The sequence below is a fragment of the Myxocyprinus asiaticus genome, chromosome 39 (genome assembly GCF_019703515.2).
Source record: "Myxocyprinus asiaticus isolate MX2 ecotype Aquarium Trade chromosome 39, UBuf_Myxa_2, whole genome shotgun sequence".
NCBI classification, from domain to species: Eukaryota; Metazoa; Chordata; class Actinopteri; order Cypriniformes; family Catostomidae; genus Myxocyprinus; species Myxocyprinus asiaticus.
In genome coordinates, this window is record NC_059382.1 from 2,745,001 (window position 1) to 2,767,500 (window position 22,500).

The following is a 22,500-nucleotide window of genomic DNA, read 5'->3' on the forward strand; positions in this document are numbered from 1 at the left end:
ATACCATGACAAGGGGTACCCCCTGTATATGGTACCTCCATTGGAGTACCATCACTTACAAAAAGCACCCTCATGGTACCCAAAATACCATTGTACAACAAACATAGTATTTTTGTACTGTGAAGGTATATGAATACTATTGTATATGAATATGGTAATCGTTCAGTACCGTGGTATATACAGGTACAGTACATACTGTACCAGAGTATTAACAGTTACTGAAAAAACAAAAATACCCTTGTATATGTTCCAAAAACATGGTACTACCATGGTAATTTTGTACTGTAAAGGTACTTTTTGTAAAGGATGTGAATACTGTGATCATTTAATACATGTAAGTATATATGTATATATGTATATATGTCCCATAACTTAAAAAAGTACCTTCACAGTACCCTTGGTAATGTGTGAGGATATTTTATGAAAGGGATGTGAATCCTGTGTATATATATATATATATATATATATATATATATATATATATATATATATATGGTGATCATTTAATGGGCCTATATCAAAGTACCATGGTATGCTTTTTTTGTTGTTGTTGACGTTACAATATAATACCATATTTTTAGACATTTACTATAGTAATCATCTTGTCCTCGGGCTATTGTCCACAGATGTTGAAAACAGACGTTTTTTCATCAGGTCTCACATGACACCTGCGGTGATGTCACGGCCATGTGTTTTTGATAGCGGCGGTGCTGCGACAGCTCCTGTTAACATCGCGCGAACCGGTCAGAAACACACACACAGCCAGTGTTGGGTGTAATGCATTACTAAATAATTAATTACTGTAATTAAATTACTTTTTCATTGAGAAAAGTAAAGTAAGGGATTACTCTTAATTTTTCAGTAATTTAATTACAGTTACTTCTGATGTAAATTGCATTAAATGCTGTATAGACTATAGAAACGTTCTATATAAAACAAAAGTGAATTTAAAATCTAAATGTAACGTCTAATGTTAAAATATATGTTTCATAATTTAACGCTGCCCCTTTAAATTCTTTGGCCAGTTCATGAATCATTTATTTGATTATTATTATTCATCTGGTTGAGGTTGATAATTGGTTTTAGAAAGTAATTAGTAATATAATGCAATTACTTTTCAGACAGGGTAATTATTACATTAATCTAATTACACTGTAGAAGATGTAATTAGTAGTTAGTAATTAATTACTTTTTTAGAGTAACTTACCCAACACTGTACACAACACACACACACACACACAAACTTGTTTTTATGTCATTGTGGGGACTCTCCATAGACTTCCATGCATTTTTTTTTACAATTTCAAAAAAACATAATTTAGTATGTTTAATAAGCCAATTCCCTCATGGGGACCGCTGGCTGGGCCCCATAATGTAGGTGATCTCAGGTTTTACTATCCATGTGGGGACATTTGGTCCCAACAATGTAGTATAAACATGTGCACACACACACACACACACACACACACACGAGCCTCCGCCTCGCCCTGCCTCGACACAAACAACACAAAAAACCACACCCGAGATTCAGCCCCTCAAGACACCTCGCGCACCGGACAGCGCGTGAACCGAACAGCTGCTGCCCGTGCGCAGCGCGAGCCCGGCGAGTGGAAAAGACAGCGCGACAACCGAACCGTCAGCATCATCCTCGTCATCCTCTGTGACTAACAGCAGCGCATCGGGAGATGGAGAGCAAAGAGAAGAGCGCCGGTGAGCAACTTTACGTGTGCGCGCGCGTTTGTGTTTATGTATGAGTGCGTGAGTGTGTATGTATCCATGAATATGTGCGTGCTTTTGTGTGGGTGTGGATGTATGTATATATGATGTATGTATGTGTGCAAACCTAAGTGAGTGTGTGTAGACTGCGGTACTCAGGGCTCCTGTCCTGATGGGATTTTGAGGGGTGATACCACGTTTTTATGTGTATGTACCATGGTACCATTGGCCTACCATGATGTAAATACCATAGCACATGAATGTGGTAATCATACTATGATAAATATGAAAGTACTTTGGTACCTTCTGATACCATGATGTGTGTGCATGTACAGTACAGACATAATGCTGGTCAGATAAGGTGTGCCAGGTGTGTGTGTGTGTGTGTGTTTGTGTGATCTGTCTGCAGAGGTTTTAAGTGGCGTTGCTTTAAAACATACTGATGCAGCAGATTTGCCCCTCATATGGGGCTCCGGCAGGGGAAGGGTGCTCTTCCTTCATGCATAACATTCATCACAGTACTGGACGGCATGTGTGTGTGTGACAGTGTATTTAACACACACACCGGCATGCTCTTCATATGTCAAGTTCCTTTACACACAAAGACATCTGACCTGTCTGCATCATATTGTATGTTGGCAAGCGTGAGTGTATAGGTTTCATTGTTTTTGTTCCAGTGCCCTGGAAACGTCAGGCTATTGATTTGAGGGTATTTATTGATCATTTATATATATTGTGTGTTTATAAGTGTGTGAGACGAGTGTGTATGTGCAATTGTTTTTGTCACAGTTTTATATTATATATGCACAGTATGAGGGTGGACTGTTGCGCCTACATGTCCCATATGTGTCTTTGTGATATACGTTAAGGTTAATGACATTCTTGCATCATAGTGATTAACATTCAGGACGTGTAACACACTTTCACTTTACTGCACCCAAATGTTCATGGAGTACTAAGTGTGTGTTTAAAGGGATAGTTCGTCCAAAAATGAAAATGTTCTCATCATTTACTCACCCTCATGCCATCCCAGATGTACATGACTTTCTTTCTTCTGATGAACACAAATGAAGATTTTAAGAAGAATATTTCAGCTCTGTAGATCCATACAATGCAAGTGAATGGTGATCAGAACTTTGAAGCTCCAGAAAGCACATAAAGGCAGCATAAAAGTAATCCATAAGACTCCAGTGGTTTAAACCATGTGTTCAGAAGTGATATGATAGGTGTGGGTTAGAAACAGATCAATATTTAAATCCTTTTTTTTTTATACTATAAATCTCCACTTTTTACCAGACCTCCTATGCACGTTCATGAGAGTTCTTCTTGTTTTGTTTTTTGCCGATTCGCATTCTTCATGCATATCGGGCTGACGGGCTGTTGTGCAAATATTATTTATTTATTCTTTTCCTTTGCTTTATCTGTCCCTTTTTTATTTCTCCTCCCTGCCCAGTAGGTGGCGATATGCACCAATTATGCAAAATAACAAAACAAAACAGAACAACAACAACTTGTCCTTTTTTGCATGAGCATAGAAGGGCTATTTGAAAGTAGAAATTTAAAGTAAAAAAAGGACTTAAATATAGATCTGTTTCTCACCCGCAGCTATCATATCAATTCTGAAGACATGGATTAAACCACCGAATTACTTTTATGCTGACTTTATGTGCTTTTTGGAGCTTCAAAGTTTTGCTCACTATTCACTTGCATTATATGGACCTACAGAGCTGAAATATTCTCCTAAAAACTTCATTTGTGTTCAGCAGAAGAAATAAAGTCATACACATCTGGGATGGCATGAGGGTGAGTAAATGATGAGGGAATTTTCATTTTTGGGTGAACTGTTCCTTGAAGTACGCTTAAGATGTGACATGCCCAAGTAGCATTAAAAGAACCCTCAGTCCTAGTTACCGCACCTCAGGCTGTGTGTGTGTGTGTGTGTGTGTGTGTGTGAGGTTGGTCTATCTTATGGCCCAGTATCCAGTTGTAATAAATGGATTTGGGTCATTTGAGTCACTATAAACTGATATATGTAGTTGTGTGTGTGTGTGTGGAGTAGATATAGTGACCCCCAAAATTATTTGGACATTTAAAGAACTATTCTGGGTTCAATGGAATGTAAGCTCAATCGACAGCATTTGTGGAATGACGCTGATTACCACAAAACATTATTTGGGCTTAACTTGTATTGAACTCTGAATATTCCTTTAAGACAGACTTCAAACTGTGTCAGTATCATTAGATAATAAAATATCAAAAGCAAGTGTCATTGATTTGAAACACTTCAAAACATCAGGGTCTAAGGGTATGCATATTTATTTTTCTAAATGATCTCATTTTTGTTTTACAGTGTTATAAAACACTCCAAATGATGCAGTTAATATGGGAGGCGTTTAAATGATTCGAGTGAATCGTGAACCGTTTCAAACCGTTTGGCCAACCCGTTTGAGCAACTAATTTAAAAGAACCGACTCAAAAGAGCGATTCATTTGCGAACTGGGCATCGCTAGTAAAGTCAACAATCAGTCTGTGAAATAACGACTTACTAAGTAACAATAACCATCATGTACCTGATAACTCAGTCTCAGTTCCACTCTAAGGTTTACAACTCACAGCAATAGTGGTACGCTCGAGCATTTTGAGCGCATAAATACGGGACGGCGCCGTCCGATGGAGGAGCCTTTGAGCATTTCATCCCTGAAATACAGGACAAAAGGCGTCCCGAATAAGATACTGTAATTTCAGCCAAAATACGGGATGTCCAGGCTAGTACAGGACCCTAGTGACATTTCTCAAAAAGAAGCTTTTTAGGTTTGAAATGATAAAACATAAGTTTTCAAAATGAAGACAATACAAGTATTTGGATACGCCGCACTTGGAAATGTGTAGATGTTTTTAACATTATATAACAAAAATATGAAAGCAAATGTCATCTGATGGTTACCTCACCTTTTTACAGTAGTGTGTGTGTGTGTGTGTGTGTGTGTTTGACAGTCTTGTGTTTCAGTGAAGTGTGTTTGACTTCCAGTTACATAAAATGTACTTTCATTTTAGATATGATTCTTCTCATAGAAAAGGGACACACACACACACACACACACACACACACACACACACATATGAACACAAAAGGAAGGTTTGATGGCGACTGTCAGTGTATCACGGAGGCTGTCATTGTTGGCTGGCAGTATGACGGTGTGTGTTTGTGTGTGTTTGTGTAATGTGAGAGGAAGGTGGGGGATGCTTGCAATTGATATTTGGCTCTGACTATCAGACGGCGAGACAAAAAGCTAAACACTGTCTCTCTCTTTCACTGGATCTCTGCAGCTTGATCTGAGAGATTCAGTGCCACACATTATTTTAAAGTTTATTCATTTTCTTTCGCCTCAGATTTGCTTAAAAGGGTGAATGTTTGAGAATGACTCAAAGCTGGTTCCACTAACCCATTCCGCAAAACATGACCGACTGATGCATATTGCACACAAAAATGGCAAGCTCCAAACGAATTGTTTGGCTTCAATGAAATTCCTTGGATTTAGGGTGCACAGGTTTATATCAGTCCTCTAGAAAAACTAAGTTGTGTTAACAAGGTGTCAGGTTGATAAAATGAGCACTTCTGAGGAAGAACTAGCTGTTGGATTTGACAAAGTATAAAAGATTTGTGACATCAAATCCTTGAAAGTAGAGCTCGACTGATATTGTTTTTTAGTAACCGAGACGATACTGATTATTTTTGTGTTTGAGTGTCTGATTAACTGATGTGCATGACTGATTTTTAATTCCTGTTTTATTTCTGCTTTTAGGCACATTTGTACCTTGGGCGAACTGCTGTACAAAACTAAAATTGCGCAAAGTGTACAAAAAAATTAATTTGACTAGTTGCAATGTACACTCGTTCAAAGTCCTCATTAATATTTAAAATTTCTTTAAAAAGTCTTTTGTGGGCAATTTTTAGAAGAATATCTCAGCTCTGTTGGTCCATACAATGCAAGTGAATGGTGATCAGAACTTTGAAGCTCAAAAAGCACATAAAGGCAGCATAAAAGTAATCCATACGTCTCCAGTGATTAAATCCATGTTTTCAGAAGCAATATGATAGGTGTGGTGACAAACAGATCAATATTGAAATCCTTTATTACTATAAATTCTCCTCCCTGTCCAGTAGGTGGCAGTATGCACAAAGAATGTGAATCGCCAAAATCAAAAGAAGAAGAATGTGAAAGTGTAGATTTAAAGAAAAAAAGGACTTAAATATTGATCTGTTTTTTACCCACACCTATCATATCGCTTCTGAAGACATGGATTTAACCACTGGAGTCATATGGATTACTTTTATGCTGCCTTTATGTGCTTTTTGGAGCTTCAAAGCTCTGGACACCATTCACATGCATTGTATGGACCTACAGAGCTGAAATATCCTTCTAAAAATCTTCATTTGTGTTATGCAGGGAAAAGAAAAGTCACACATTTGGGATGGCATGAGGGTGAGTAAATGATGAGAGAATGTCCTTTTTTGGGTGAACTATCCCTTTAAGTGGAAAAGTGGAAATATATGTTTAAAATATCAGTCAACCGATCATCGGTTTATGTCTACTTGAAAGATAATCAAATATTTTTTGACTGAGGCACTTTGTAGCAAGTAAACAGGTTATGTCTGCAAAATAATTGGTACTTGTTACGTTTGGATGGATGTAAATTATGATCACAAAAGGCATGGACATATGCTTAGTTCAGAATGGCATACTTCCACACTTTGCTTACTATTTGTTCTGCCACAAATAGATCTGTATTCAGTGATAGTGTTGTTATAAAGATGTTTCTGAGAACAAGGTGTGTTTGCAGGATCCTAACAGCAAGTGTCACAATACAGCAGTGTTTGGGATCAAGGGAAAACCTTCAGGATAATTTACAGTTGCAGGTGCTTCAAAGACAGATACAGTGAAGAGAACGTCGTAAAAATAAAAGATGCATGAACTGAAGAGAAAATCACTCTCTAGTGTGTGGACTTTCTTTTGCTGACATCAGGATTTGTGCAGTCTCTTTTCTCTGTCAGGGTTGACACACACACATACACACTAGTGGTCAACCGATATATCGCAGAGGCCGATAAATTGGGCGATATTCTGACTTTTTTAATTATCGGCATCAGCCGATAAATTTTCCCGTTTGGCTGATTTGTTTCTTGAGGGTGCTGAGAATCACCTGCTTGCATGTGAAGTGACTGAGACATGTAAACGACCAGTCAATGTTCGTTTTCTTGTTACGTGCCATTGTGTTACTACAATAATAGACCGGTGTGCAACACAGTGTCATTTAAACGGTCCGCATATCAGAGCCGCGGCAGACGCGTTTGAGCTCATGATGTTAAAGTGTTCACCTGTTTCATTCTCCCTCTCTCTCCTCAACATTTCACTGTAACTTTTAACGGTCTTGTCTAATGATAAAAAGGCAAATATCAATAAAACTAATATCATATACCATCTGCAAATATGAGCATATCTTGTTTAAACAGATGTAATAAACCAACCTCACAAAACTTCAGCAGATCCTGCATCCTGTGGAGTGCTCATAAATCTTCCTCTGAAGCACTTTCTCTCCTCAGCAGTTCCCTGTCACCTTTAACTTTCTTTCCTAATGATAAAAGGCAAATATCAATAAAACGTCTATTATATACCATCTGCAAATATGCAGATATCTCGTTTAAACAGATGTAATTCACGAACCTCATGAAAATCCAGTGTTTTTTTCCCATCGAGCGCTCCTCTAATATCTTTCTCTGAAACACGTATTCTATCAGCCAGAATCAAAACTTCAGGATCAGGATCAAAAGTTGATCTGATTCACAAATCATGAGGGTCAATCCAAGCAGGCAATCCAGGCCGTTTAAACTGTCAGGAGATTGAGGCTTGCGGTGGACCCGCACGAGCGCGTGTGTGCAACTTCAAGGCTGCGTCCGAAACCAGGAAAATGCTGCCTCCGGAGACTGTATACGGAGGTAGGATGAAAATAAGGTGCTTTTCAAACTGTTCAGAGATCAGTTTCCTTAAGAGTTCCATTCATACAAAACAGCTGTCAGTTAAGCCATTAACTGATTTGGCAGCAAGTTAGCAAGTCAGCTGCCTACGTTTTCAGATGCAGCCCAAAGTATAAGCGCTTCACGTGTGCTATAAGTAAACGTCTTATTCACTATCACTGTATGTACAATTGGTTTGATTCTGTATTTTTTGAGAAAATGCGATTGCTAACGTGGACATGCCATCCATGGTTGCTGGACTACTGTGTGTACTGTTATTTCCTTCTTTCTTATATATTAACAATTTCTGCATGTGCAAATAAATTACTAAAATTTGATGACTAATCTACCATTTAAAATACAATATTAATTTTTAATTTTGTGTGAAATTTAGTAAATATAGTGCTAAATAAGAGTTCATGTTTTTTTTAAGCAATTTTATGTTTGTTATTTACTATGTTACATTTTGTGATATATCGGCATTATATCGGCCTATCAGCCACCCTGCTCTCTGGATATCGGCATCGGCCATTAAAAAACCCATATTGGTCGACCACTAATACACACTGTTTTTATTTCTGTAGGTTCAGTTACGAATCTATCTGTCTGTCCATCCGTCCGTCAAAGTGAAAGTTTGACCTACTCAAGTTATTGGTTATTTTTGCACATTTCAATTACAATAAAACACTTGTTAAAAAACATTTTTAAAGGGTTCATTGTACTATAAAAACATACTGTAAGTTTCAGTATTGAAAACGTCCTCCTTAATAGAAAAAGAGCATTTATTTAAACCAAGCTTTAGAAACACACATTTAGAAGTTGTGTGTTTTGTGACATCACAAAGAACAATACGTCAGCAAAAGACTGCCTCTACAGCAAGACATCAACGCCCACTTTTACAATGTCGCACCTTTAGCCCTGCCCACTGGTACTCTGTCACACAGGTGAAGAGGAGAGAGGGCCTGTCATGGGAAATTCATCCAAAGGGGACTTACACAAGACACCTTTGTGTGCCTATCTGGATTGAAATGTTTTTCTACACTAGATGAATGGCTTTGACCGTTATCATTATCTCGTGCCAATTTTAAAAGACGCAATGTCAAGTTATAACTCTAAAAATTAGAGAATGTGTTTCATTCAGCTGCACTGTGTCTTGCAGTTTTAAAGGCATCCTGGACCGTTTTTGCACCCATCTGTGCTATTTTTAATAATTGGTCTTCTGTAAACATGCACTAGATGGACATCTTTAATCGTTTCCATGCAATTCTGGCGATATGCGGTGTGCTTTAAGAGAAGTGAACAGTTTGATATATTCAGATGAAATGTGTTGGCTGTGCGTTAAGTGTTAACCCTGAAATGTAGTTTTATAAATTATACTGTGAAGCTTGTTCATTTTCTTCCGACTGAGTTTCAAATATAGCTGTATTTGAGGGGCTGCACGATGTTAGCCAATCAGAACAGTGGGCGTTTACATTTAAGTCTTAAAGGCCCAGAGAGCTTAAAACAGAGTGTTTCAGACAGAGGGCCAGAGACAGGGTTGAAAATAATATATTATTAAATTATGACTGTGCAAAAAAAACTTTGCTGACATTATAAGTGGACCTAAGGCAGTAGTGGATTTAGGCATGGGCGACATGTGCCGTTGCCCAGGGTGGCATCTTGTGGGGGGGTGGCGGCATCTTGCGGTGGGGCGGCACGAGGCACCCACATGTTGACCCTTAAAATGAAGTGTTACTGAACTTCCCGTAGGAATGAAGAGTGACATTGTAAAGCATTTTAATATGACGTTTTTTAAAAGACATCATTAATTACACAGTAATTTGATTGAAAAGTGTGGAGACATGATCAGAATTGAGGCAAATGATTATTACAGTATTATTACAGATGCTGTGAACTCTTTATTTACTGAAAATGGAATCAATACATAAATGAATTAATGTTAAGTTATTAGCTTTAATTTACCTTGGAGCAAATAAAGGTGCCCACACTGATGTTAAACATGTTTTACTGTTTGTAAACTGTTTGGGAATAACGACAGACACAGTTTAATCCATAGCATGCCCTTCTCGAGATTTATTTAATGATTTTTTAAAAAGGGAAGAAAAAACTCTGCGTGCATCCATTCTTGGTACCTCATTTCACTAGTACAAGTGACCGGGCAACAATGTTTGTGACATTTTGTGGATCATTTTTGTAAAATTCTGCTTAAAACGACCCAACCACACATTACTCCCATCGACTCTCATTGGAAAAAAGCAAACACTTGTCAGAGGAATGGCGGCCCGGCAACAGTTGCTAAGATAGGATTGGTCAGAAACGCTTTTAAGGCGTGGCTTAGCGAAGGGTCTATTAAGCACATTTCCCACCAAATTCTCATTACTGTAATGCAAATAAAGGGTGCTTTTAAAAAACTCTCTGTGGTTGCTTGGTACTTTATTAGTAACTGTAATTCTGTCATCACTTACTCACCCTCATGGTGTTCCAAACCCGTATGACTTTCTTTCTAGCGTGGAATACAAAAAGAGATGTTAGGTAGAATGTTAGTCTCAGTCACCATTCACTTTTGTTGCATCTTTTATTTTTCCCATACAGTGAAAGTGAATGGTGACTGAGACTAAAATTCTGCCTGACATCTCCTTTCGTGTTCCATGCAAGAAAGAAAGTCATATGGGTTTGAAAAAACATGCGGGTGGGTAAATGATGACAGAATTTTCATTTATGGGTGAACTAATTGTACAAATGATATTCTGACACTCGCTGATGTAAGTCATGTGTGTGATTCAAATCAAACCGTCTACTTTAGAAACATCTGTCGCGACTTGCGCATCTTTTAACTTTTACCTTAGTGGAAATGTACCGTTAGAAGTTTATCTATGATGCCTACTCGAAAACTCATCTCATTTATGATGCTGCGAGTGACACATTGACCTGCACCATTTGTCACTAATATGCAAGACAGCAGCTAAATTATAAAATAGAGTTATCTGACCCTAACTGTTATAGTACAAACAATTTCCCTGGAGTAACCTGATAACATATGAACAGACTGCCCCCTGCTGGTCAACTACAGCAACTAATCTATAAGCAGCATTGCACTGAGTAACAGATTAAGAAATGCACACACACACACACATATATATTTACAGATTATTTTCCATGATGACACACATCCTCCCACAAACACACACGTTTACAGATACATTCTAACCTTGATCCTCTCATCAAGCTCTGTGTGTGTGTGTGTGTGTGTGTGTGTGTGTGTGTGTAAATGAATGCTCATGTACAGCACTTTCTGTCTGTAAACAGCATTATAAATAGCTGTCTCTCTCAGTAACACCAACTTACACTCTCAGACTAGACGCAATCGTCTCTATTATGCATGTGTGAACCAGAGATTGTATTTCTAATGCTGGAGTTACTTACAGATGCACTTAATTGCTTTTGATGGATCATGGTTAGAGACATGCGTGTGTATGTAGCAGTTATATGCAAAATTATGACATATAAAAAAAGACCACCTTGTGACAAAAGACATAAACACAAAAACTTTCTATAGACACACACACCATCTAATGCATGCAAACTCTGCAGAAAGACACAGACTATGTTTAAATTGCCATACTGTCATACTACTCATACTATTTCTGAAGTATGCACAGAGTGCACAGTATGCAAACTTTCTGGATGACCTACATTTGCATTTGAAATGCACTCAAATGAACTTCCATTACCAGTGTAATGAATTAACCATATCAGCGATTTAATGTCTCCTTCTTGACTTATTATTTGATCAGCCTGCCAAATTTGTAGACATTTTTACACAAAATTGGATTAAATTGCGAAACACTCATTTGACAACAGCGCAGCATACTACCTTTTTTTTTTTTTTTTTTTTTTACTAATAAATGTATTATTGCATTATATATTATAAATACTGTATATTAGAGTAGTTGACACATAACATGCTCATGAACTTTTTCTCCCAATTTGGAATGCCCAATTCCCAATGTGCTTTTAAGTCCTTGTGGTCGCGTAGTGATTCGCCTCAGTCCAGGTGGCGGAGGACGAATCTCAGTTGCCTCCGCGTCTGAGACCGTCAACCTGCGCATCTTATCACGTGGCTTGTTGAGCGCGTTGCCACGGAGATATAGCGCGTGTGCAGGCTTCACGCCATCCACCGCGGCAGCCATGCTCAACTTACCACGCGCCCCACCGAGAACTAACCACATTATAGCGACCACGAGGAGGTTAGCCCATGTGACTCTACACTCCCTAGCAACCAGGCCAATTTGGTTGCTTAGGAGACTTGGCTGGAGTCACTCAGAACGCCCTGGGATTCGAACTAGCGAGCTAGCGAACTCCAGGGGTGGTAGCCAGCGCTATTCACCATTTTTAATCACCTACACTGGTTTTAGCCAACCTAGTTTCATAAACATAAACATCACATTACTACACAAAATGATTTTTACGTGGCTTGAATGTATCGCGGCAGTTCCCTGGTGAAATGAACACTGGAGGCTCTACAACAACAATGACTTATATTCACTTTCACACACATCATGAGTAAAACGGCAGATTATCAGTTCATAAACACTTACTTTCCACCCTGTTCCTCACACAATGCTATCTTATGACATCTAAACATTTTTACTATAGTGCGTGACTCATTGTAACATTTGCATTACGTAACCAACCACATTTACAAGCTTGTTCGAGTGCGATTAAATTGTGCAGTAGCTCAACCGATAGAGTGTTGCACTTGTGATGCAAAGGACCAGGGTACAAGTCCTGAAGAGAAGTCAACACATGAGCCAAAAGTGTCATAGAAGCTAGAGATCGACCGATAGTGGATTTCGTCGATACCAATAAGGTGGTGGAAAAGGCCGATAACCGATTTATCGGCCGATAGTTTTAAAAATCTATTTAGAGGATGTTAAAACATTTTTTATTCTTTCCTTATTCTGATAGGCACAGACATAGATGCGATAATTCCCACGTGCAGTTTATTGTGCAACCAAAATCCCAATAAAAAACAGACAAAATTCTGATTTGGTGCATAATGTGGGACTTTTAACTATAAACAAACCCAAAACGCACCAGTGACTCTTATTTTGAAATGACTGAGACTTGGCTGTGTTACAGTGCTCTATATTAAAGCATTTACAAAGTTATGTATATATATTCATCAGATGAAAAGTTTTGTGTATGTATACATGTATATATTTCACCAGATGAGTTTTAATGAGGAATAAAGTTTAATATTAGTCACAAAATATGAAGTTGGAGACACGATGAAAAAACTATCAGTATAGAACTGATAAAAAAAATAAAAATAAAGCAACTATCGTCACCGATTAATCGGTAAAACAGATATATCGGTCTCCTAACAGAAGCTCCACAAAATTATGTGTGGCTATGTTTTTCATCTCACATCTGCTTCTGTGACACTCTCAGTTAGGTTTAGGTTTAAGGTTTAGGGTAGGGAGGTAAGTAGGTTTTTGTTGATTTAAAACTTGATACAGATTTATATCTGTTTAGGAGAAAATTTAACTCGCTTTTAGTGCCACACTGTGGACATTTCACCTCGAAACCGCCGCAATACGCATCCTGAACCATGTATTAAAAAAAACAATTATTTTCTCCCTTTTTCTCCCCAATTTGGAATGCCCAATTCCCAATGCACTCTAAGTCCTCGCCTCAATCCGGGTGGCTGAGGACGAATCTCAGTTGCCTTCACGTCTGAGACCGTCAATCCGTGCATCTTATCACGTGGCTTGTTGAGTGCATTACCGTGGAGACGTAGCGCATGTGGAGGCTTCACGCTATTCTCCACGGCATCCACACACAACTCATCACACACCCTACTGAAAGAGAACCACATTATAGCGACCACGAGGAGGTTACCTTATGTGACTCTACCCTCCCTAGCAACTGGGCCAATTTGGTTGCTTAGGAGACCAGGCTGGAGTCACTCAGCACGCCCTGGATTCGAACTCGCGACTCCAGGGGTGGTAGTCAGCGTATCATGAGCCATGTAACATAATTTTGCAAAAATGTCTCCACAGTCACAATTTTCATGAGATCAGGCTGGTTTTAGCCGACACTAGTTCATTTGAAATGGTCCTTCAGTGTAACAAGTACAAATATTCCATGTAGCCTCTTAATTATTATGAGCTCATAGCTTTTGCTTATGCAAAAAAATAAAAGTGGAAAAGAATGAGCAAAATACAGTTTGAAATAGTTTTAGATTTCGTGTCAACCCATATACTGTGCAGTATGCAGTAGGCAGCCACACACATACAGTAACAAACACACATTAACTCTGCACACCAAACACACGCCTCTATTTCACACAGACACACCCCCTCTAAAACACATTTGCACAGGCAAATATCAAGGACACAGACAGTCACTCATTCGATAGGAGTTTAGGCTGTTTTACATGCACACAGAGAGACAGACAGAGCAGAAAGATACGTTTGTAAGTGAGAGACTGAGACAAAACTGTAACACACATCGACCAATCAATCAAACACACACACACACACACACACTGACAGGTCTGACAGATTTTTAAACAGGAGTTCACACACACTCAGACAGACCGATATCTTGTGTGTGTGTGTGTGTGTGTGTGTGAGAGAGAGAGAGAGAGGTCATGACACATTATTGTAGTCTGTTCCGTCGACTGCTGTCTCACGACAGTAAAGGAGAGGATGAGGATGAAGCCGAAGGACCGATGAAGACCGTCAGCACTGAACCTGGTCAGTCTCTCTAAAGTCATTAGCTCTGATCTGTAATAAGTACGGCTGGCGGTTATAGAGTGAGTTATTGTGAGTGTGAAAGACAACATGAAATCAACATTAACCCTGTTTACCTGCTTGTAAAAGTGTTCTTCTGTATGATTCAACAGAGTATGTTATTCTAAAAAATATGTTTGCTTTCATAATCGTTCATCAAAATTAGAGGTAGACCGATATATCGGTTTTACCGATTAATCGGCGTCGATAGTTGCTTTTTGGAACTATCGGTTACCGGCAAAAATCTATGCCGATAGTTGCTATATATTGTTTTCCATCACGTCTCCAACTTCATATTTTGTGAATAATAATAAATCGTATTCCTCATTAAACCTCATCTGGTGAATATATAAGCGTAACTTTGTAAATGCTCTCTGTCATTTCAAAATAAGAGTCCCCGCCGGTGTGTTTCGGGATTGTTTATAGTTAAAAGTCCCACTTAATGCACAAAATCTTCATTTTTTCTGGTTATTATTGGGAATTTGATTCACAATCCAATCAAATCCTGAGAAACCAAATCAAGTCCCGTTCTACATTATTTTCAGCTGAAAATACTTCACACTAGAGACGTTTAGCAAATTCTCTTTCATGTTGTTTTTAATAGTTACTGCACTAATTAGCAAAGCTGTTGGTGAGGGCGTAATTAAAGGTAAATGATGCTTAAAGGAATGTTCATGGTTCAATGTCAATTACCACAAAAAATAATTTAAACTCGTTCCTTATTTATTTAAAAGAAGCAAAAAATCGCGGTTACAGAATGGAAGTTAACGGGGCCAATATGTAAACATTAAAATACACACGGTTTCAAATGAATAGCCACATATACATGTTAACATCATTTTACTAATGAAGAAATTAAGATTTTCATTCATTTATTCAGTAAATAGAGTGTGTGTTGTTTGTGTGATTGTGCTCTCTGTGAATGGCAGATGTTTAAGGAGCTCAGTGCTGTTAAAAATACACTAAATTATGCAGTATATCAATTCCACTCTCCTGTTTCTCACACCATACTTTATCTGTGTGTTTGGCACACTTTTTGTTTCCACGCTGAAGAAGATCCTATGCAGGGTCTTATTCCATGGGACTTTATGATTTAGTTGCTGTGAGTGTGAGTGTGTGTGTTTGTGTGTGTTTGTGTGTGAGTGTGTGTGTGAGTGTGTGTGTGTGTGTGTGTGTGTGTGTCTGTGTGTGTGTGTGTGTGAGTGTGTGTGAGTGTGTGTGTGTGTGAGTGTGTGTGTGAGTGTGTGTGAGTGTGTGTGTTTGTGTGTTTGTGTGTGAGTGTGTGTGTGTGTGTGTGTGTGTGTGTGTGAGTGTGTGTGTGTGTGTGTGTGTGAGAGTGAGTGTGTGTGTGTGTGTGTATGTTTGAGTGTGTGTGAGAGTGAGTGTGTGTGTGTGTGTGTATGTGTGAGTGTGTGTGTGAGAGTGAGTGTGTGTGTGTGTGTGTGTGTATATGTGTGAGTGTGTGTGTGTGTGTGTGTGTGAGAGTGAGTATGTGAGTGCGTGTGAGTGTGAGTGAGTGAGTGAGTGAGTGAGTGTGTGTGTGTGTTTGAGTGTGTGTGTGAGTGTATGTGTGTGTGTGTGTGCATGTGTGTGCGTGTGTGTGTGAGTGTGTGTGTGTGTGTGAGAGTGTGTGTGTGTGTGTATGTGTGAGTGTGTGTGAGTGTGTGTGTGTGTGTTTGAGTGTGTGTGTGAGTGTATGTGTGTGTGTGTGTGCATGTGTGTGCGTGTGTGTGTGAGTGTGTGTGTGTGTGTGTGAGAGTGTGTGTGTGTGTGTATGTGTGAGTGTGTGTGTGTGTGTGTGAATGTGTGTGAGTGTGTGTGTGTGTATGTGTGTGTGTGTGTGTGTGTGTGTGTGTGTGTGTGCATGTGTGTGCGTGTGTGTGAGTGTGTGTGTGTGAGTGTGTGTGAGTGTGTGTGTGTGTGAGTGTGTGTGTGAGTGTGTGTGTGTGTGTGTGAGTGTGTGTGTGTGTGAGTGTGTGTGTGTGTGTGTTTGTGTGTGAGTGTGTGTGTGTATGTGTGTGTGTGTGTGTGAGTGTGTGTGTGTGTGTGTGTGTGTGTGTGTGAGTGTGTGTGTGTGTGTGTGTGTGTGTGTGTGAGAGTGTGTGAGAGTGTGTGTGTGTCTGTGTGTGTGTGTATGTGTGTGAGACTATTTTGAAGAAGATAAAATAGAAGGTACATTTGATTTGTTGGTCACTACATAATTCACCATACTTCCATTTTGTGGTGTTTGATAGTTTTGATTTTACCATTATTTTATAATGTGGCAAATAAAGAATGAGTTTGTATGTCCACTGTCCAAACTTTTGACTGTATACTTACACAAACTGCTATACAAAAACAATGCATAGCATTAAAGGAAGCTGGTCTGTTATAGGCTGATGTATTTTTCCATTGTTTGACATTGTAGTGTAACAGAGCCCTGTGCTGGACGTATTATCATTCACGTTATCACTCAGCAGGTTATTAACTGGTGATTTTGTCTGTATTATTATTGGTTTGTATGCAGCTGTGTTGCTCATTTCAGACCTAGAGGCAAAGATTTCCTTTCCTTGCTAATTAAACTCTGAAAGACAGAGAGAGAGAGAGAGAGAGAGAGAGAAATAAAATATTTAATAATAAAAATGAAAAAATTAACCCTAACCCTAATTTATTTACAAATAAATGTATTTATTTATTTTTAGTTTTCTATTATATTCTATCATATATTATACACTAAGATTTACGCATTTAAATTTAACAGTTAAATTCCATTACACTGAATTGAGTAACTTTAATATAAATAATTTTATTATTTTATTTTGGTAAAAATTTCACAATTCAATTTGATGGAATTTTATGAAATTGATTAGAAATATGCTAAAATATGTATTTAAAAATTATTATACAATTATAAAAATGCATTACAATTCATTAAAAAATAGTGCACTTTTTTCCCAATACATGTATGGTTTAATAAATGTTTAAACAATAACTATTAAATTAAAATCTTTACATCTAAATGTTAATTATCAAACCCTAAAATCAGGTTTAAATCTGACACACATTTTGAGAGATTTGTGTGAGTGTATTGTAAAGGCGGCATTTTATTTGTAATCTATGAAACGTGCTGCGGACTTGTTTGGGAAATTAGTGGAAACTGTGATGATGTCATAGACTGGTGGGTGTGAGGAGTTTCTGGTGGGTTCTGCTGCCACCTCATGTCTGAAACCCATCTGAAACCTGTCTTTAAAGCCTTTGTGTTTTACATCATTTTAAGAGATTTGTGAGACATTATTAGATCCACATGGTATTAATGATCGTTAGAGGAGACGATTCTATTCGTGTCTGAACTAATCTGATGATTTAGTGGTTAGTGCCGGACTTTCAAGAAATCAGATTTTTCCGTTCCCGCCCAAAGTGGCCTGAAACCACCATAGACACTGGGGGAACAGCCATGACAACAAAACAAAACTAGTTTTGTGCCAACCCTGTTATATTCATAATGCTATGATGTTGAAGGTTCATGCAAAATGTCTAATAACAACTCACTACATCACATTATGTACAGTATTCTTGTGCTTTCTGCCAAAAGCTATTTCCAATAACAGTTATTGAGCTTTATGAGGCCAATTAAAGTGTGAACACAATGAATAAAGATGGTAATGTGGTCAAAAAAGTGTGATATCACTCTCTTAAATATGATGTCATAAACATCAAACCATTTTATATAGAGGGTGCACAACATAAAGAATAATTCAGAAATTTCTCCTATGATACATGAAGCATTAATAAAAAGAACAATTTTTTCAGACAATTGACCCGTGTAAAACACTATTTTAATGCCACTAGAACATTGAAGAGGTATATATTCTATATTTCTTTACGTTTCAAAATGTCATCTTTAAAATAAAATCTCACATCATATACATAAATCCAATTTTCTCTCAGTATAACTTTCCAAATCAGAGCTGTGTTGGTTGTATCTCTCGACAAGCCCCTGGCGTGACGTCAGCGAGCCCCCCGTTACGTCACCTCCACGATTACGCATCAATGCGATGTTCAGTGTCTTCCCTCTCGCGCCCACGCCAAAAATTAAGAGCTGAATAACGGGCATTAGCTCATCACGATGCACACCGACAGGATGTACGGCTATCCCCGCTCAGCTCGTGTCTTTCGCCCTGAGGATGTGCCGGTGTAGCGCGTGGAGGTGTTTTGTGTGCGCCGCGCGGATGCGGGACCGGAGCGCGTGAAATGAGGATGATGATGACATTGATTTTGATGAAGGTGTCTCAGTGAACGGACAGATCGCGGGACTGTGACGGGGGGTTTTTGCGATGAGGATTGCGCGGCTGCTCCGGCAGAAAGGAACGCACATGCTGCGGTGTCTGTGCGTGCGGAGAACCGAGCCGAGCCGCACCGAGACCGGTGAGATACTGCAGGACACACACACACTCACACACGCACTCATACACACATACACGCACACACACACACACAAATGCACTCTCCCACACACACACACACTCACACACGCACTCATACACACATACACGCACACACACACATACACGCACACATGCACACACACACACACACACACACACACACACAGTTTTTACTCAGTGTGTCATTTTTGTATGTATATTTTGAAGAGAAAAGTGTGTATTTCGGCAATAAAAGAAGTACGTTTCATAGAAATTATGGTGATTTTTGAGAGTTTATTGAGGAACAAACAAATCTCTGTCAGATCAATACAATGATGTTCCTCTATGACGTCACTGCAATTGTGCACGTGAACGGTTCACACAGAGATCAAATGTTCTCAAGCACGTGCTTCAGCACCTGGGACAGCACGAAGAAACTCCTTTCTTTCTTTCTTTCTGGCTTTCTTTGTTTGTTTTTGGTGCTTCTTTCTTTGTTTCTCTTTCTGGCTTTGTATGTTTGTTTGTCTGTTTGTTTGTTTGTTTCTTTCTTTCTTTCTGGCTTTGTTTGTTTGTTTGTTTTTGGTGCTTCTTTGTTTCTCTTTCTGGCTTTGTTTGTTTGTTTGTTTGTTTTTGGTGCTTCTTTGTTTCTCTTTCTGGCTTTTTTGTTTGTTTGTTTGTTTGTTTCTTTTTATCTTTATTTCATTCGTTCTTTTTTCTTTCTTGCTTTTATTTAATTCTTTCTTTCTTTTTCTTTCTTTCTGTTCTTTGTTTTTGGTGCCTCTATCTTTGTTTCTCTTTCTGGCTTTTTTGTTTGTTTCTTTGCTTTGTTTCTCTTTCTGGCTTTGTTTGTTTGTTTGTTTTTGGTGCTTCTTTGTTTCTCTTTCTGGCTTTTTTGTTTGTTTGTTTGTTTGTTTGTTTTTGGTGCTTCTTTGTTTCTCTTTCTGGCTTTGTTTGTTTGTTTGTTTGTTTGTTTTTGGTGCTTCTTTGTTTCTCTTTCTGGCTTTGTTTGTTTGTTTGTTTGTTTTTGGTGCTTCTTTGTTTCTCTTTCTGGCTTTTTTGTTTGTTTGTTTATTTCTTTCTTTCTTTTGTTCGTTCTTTCATTTTTCTTTCTTGCTTTCTTTTATTTCTTGCTTTTTTTTCTTTCTTCTTTGTTTTTGGTGTTTCTTTCTTTGTTTCTCTCTCTGGCTTTGTTTGTTTGTTTGTTTCTTTTGTTCGTTCTTTCTTTTTTCTTTCTTGCTTTCTTTTATTTCTTTCTTTTTATCTTGTTTTCTTTCTTTCTGGCTTTGTTTGTTTGTTTGTTTGTTTTTGGTGCTTCTTTGTTTCTCTTTCTGGCTTTTTTGTTTGTTTGTTTGTTTCTTTCTTTCTTTTTATCTTTATTTCATTCGTTCTTTCTTTTTTCTTTCTTGCTTTCTTTTCTTTCCTTCTTTCTTTCTTTGTTTCTCTTTCTGGCTTTTTTGTTTGTTTGTTTCTTTCTTTCTTTCTTTTGTTCGTTCTTTTTTCTTTCTTGCTTTTATTTCATTCTTTCTTTTTATCTTTCTTTCTTGCTTTATTTAGTTATTTCTTTCTTGCTTTCTTTTATTTTGTTCTTTCATTGTTTCATTCATTTATTCTTTTTTTTTTCTTTCTTTAGTTCATTCTTTCTATCTGGCTTTGTTTGTTTGTTTGTTTCTTTTTTTCTCTCTGGCTTTGTTTGTTTCTTTTTTATTTAGCATTTTCAACCAAGTCGCTATGTGACTAAAGTTCATATATTTGGCAACTGGCTGGTAAATGTTTACATTTCACCCACCATTGATTGTGTAGTTTATTCGTGAAGTGTTCAGCAGCGAGATCCTTTCACAGCGTGTTGAGAGTAAAAGTTGTTCCGTGCATGTCCAAAGTAGAAATTCATGCAAGATTTGTCATTGAATAATGTCTCTTTTAATACCCTTTCTGTTCTTTACAGTCAGTTGTTGATCAAAAACAACAAAAAATAAACATTTAATTGTAATCATGCACAGCATAGATGAGATAAAGCCATTCAAGACTCTCGTTAACATACACTCCTCATTCAGACACTCTTTACAGAAATGCTGGTTTTCTTAAAGAGACAGTACAGGTTTTATCACATGTTCAACAAGTCAATGTAAATACCTGTAAATAGTAGAAATGATGCATTTAAACAATAAAAATGTAACAAAATATAATATATGCTATATAATATCATATTTATTAATTAAACACATTGATTTTAAAAAGCTAAAATGTGATCAAAATTATGAAAAACTAATAAAATATAATTAGTAAAATTTATATTTTCATATTTTACCAAGTTAAAAGGTCCCCTGTATAATTATCAGAATTAGCTGGGAAATAATTTCTTTCATATGTAAGCAAAAGGGTCATTATAAATGAAACTACCCATATGAATCGATGTTGTGCTGTTATGAAATTGAAATACTGTTTTTATATGTTTATCACAATCAGTCACTCTCAAGGAGGAACTTGAACACTGATTTGTGCCTCATAAACAAAACAGAGTTAGATTAATATTTATAAAGCTCTTCAAGGCACACACAATTAAAAAGAGCAGTGATATTTTGTGTGAAACTTAGAATCAATTGCATCTTCATTGAGACATGATCAATGTCTCTGTTGCCATGGAAACAGTGTCACAGCTGTGTATGATTTAACTGTGCAACAACGGTGCTATGTGTGTGTTTGTGAGTGCAGTTGTTTAGGTGTAGACTAGCGAAAGATTGTCAGTAATGTTCTGGCAGAAATAATTCATGAATCTGGTTATTTATAGCACCCTGACCTTGATTTTCAGGCCGTTGTAGTTTAAACGCTGTGAATGCGATAGAGAGTGCATTTGGTTAATAATTCTTTTATCAAAACTGTCATGTCAAACGTTATACAATGGGGTTCAGAAGTCTTCTATGGTGCATTTGTCTAATTTAATACACTTTTGTCATTACAAATTGTATTATATGCATGACAATTTGAGTGAACAATTGAATTGGAAAATTCAAGTGTACATGATCAACTAATTTACTTGCATTTCATTAGTGACCTAGAAATAGTGCACAATCTTAAATATTTATTATTCATTTTGTGTCATAAATTTCTTTGGTTTACATTTGTAAAAATCTTAAACCTTATTTCCAGGTCTGCATTAGATTTTGAATCCCTGCTTTTCAATGCAGTCTACTCACTGAACCCCTTTGTCTTGGTGCATAAACTGCAAAGCTTCCAATAAACCTGCATTATCCAATCACGTTTCCCATTTTGATATGTTATGTACCGGTAGCTCCCAATACTTTGCATTACCATGGCAACAACTCTTTCCTCAAAGTTGTTGTGTCACTGCAGGGGTGCCATTGCATTGCCATGACATCAGCCTTGTGATGTTACCATAGCGACCCATGCTTTGAATATGTATTTTGAGATCTGCACATGCAGCGCAGTTGAGAGTTTTCCATACAGACCTCACTGAAGTGCTGCTACTGCACTTTTATTTGACATTGCAATTTTTGTAAACGTTGCATTTTTCAGACATTAAGATGTAGGATTTCTCATATATTCTCAGTTC

The 22,500-nt window shown here is 37.7% G+C and overlaps 1 protein-coding gene across 3 annotated transcripts in view; it reads left to right on the plus strand.

Moving 5' to 3' along the window:
- Positions 1–1,513: 1,513 nt before the first annotated feature.
- LOC127429942 (fibroblast growth factor 12-like) overlaps positions 1,514–22,500 on the plus strand; it is a 53,373-nt gene continuing 32,386 nt past the window's right edge. Inside the window, exon 1 of one of the 3 annotated variants that reach the window (XM_051679337.1) lies at positions 1,514–1,710. In XM_051679337.1, coding sequence (XP_051535297.1) covers positions 1,686–1,710 — 25 coding nt within the window. In that variant the 5' untranslated portion in view covers positions 1,514–1,685. Of the gene's footprint in view, positions 1,711–14,145; positions 14,494–18,729; positions 18,934–22,500 lie in introns of those variants that run through there. The other 2 variants (XM_051679335.1, XM_051679336.1) reach the window with 2 other exon arrangements.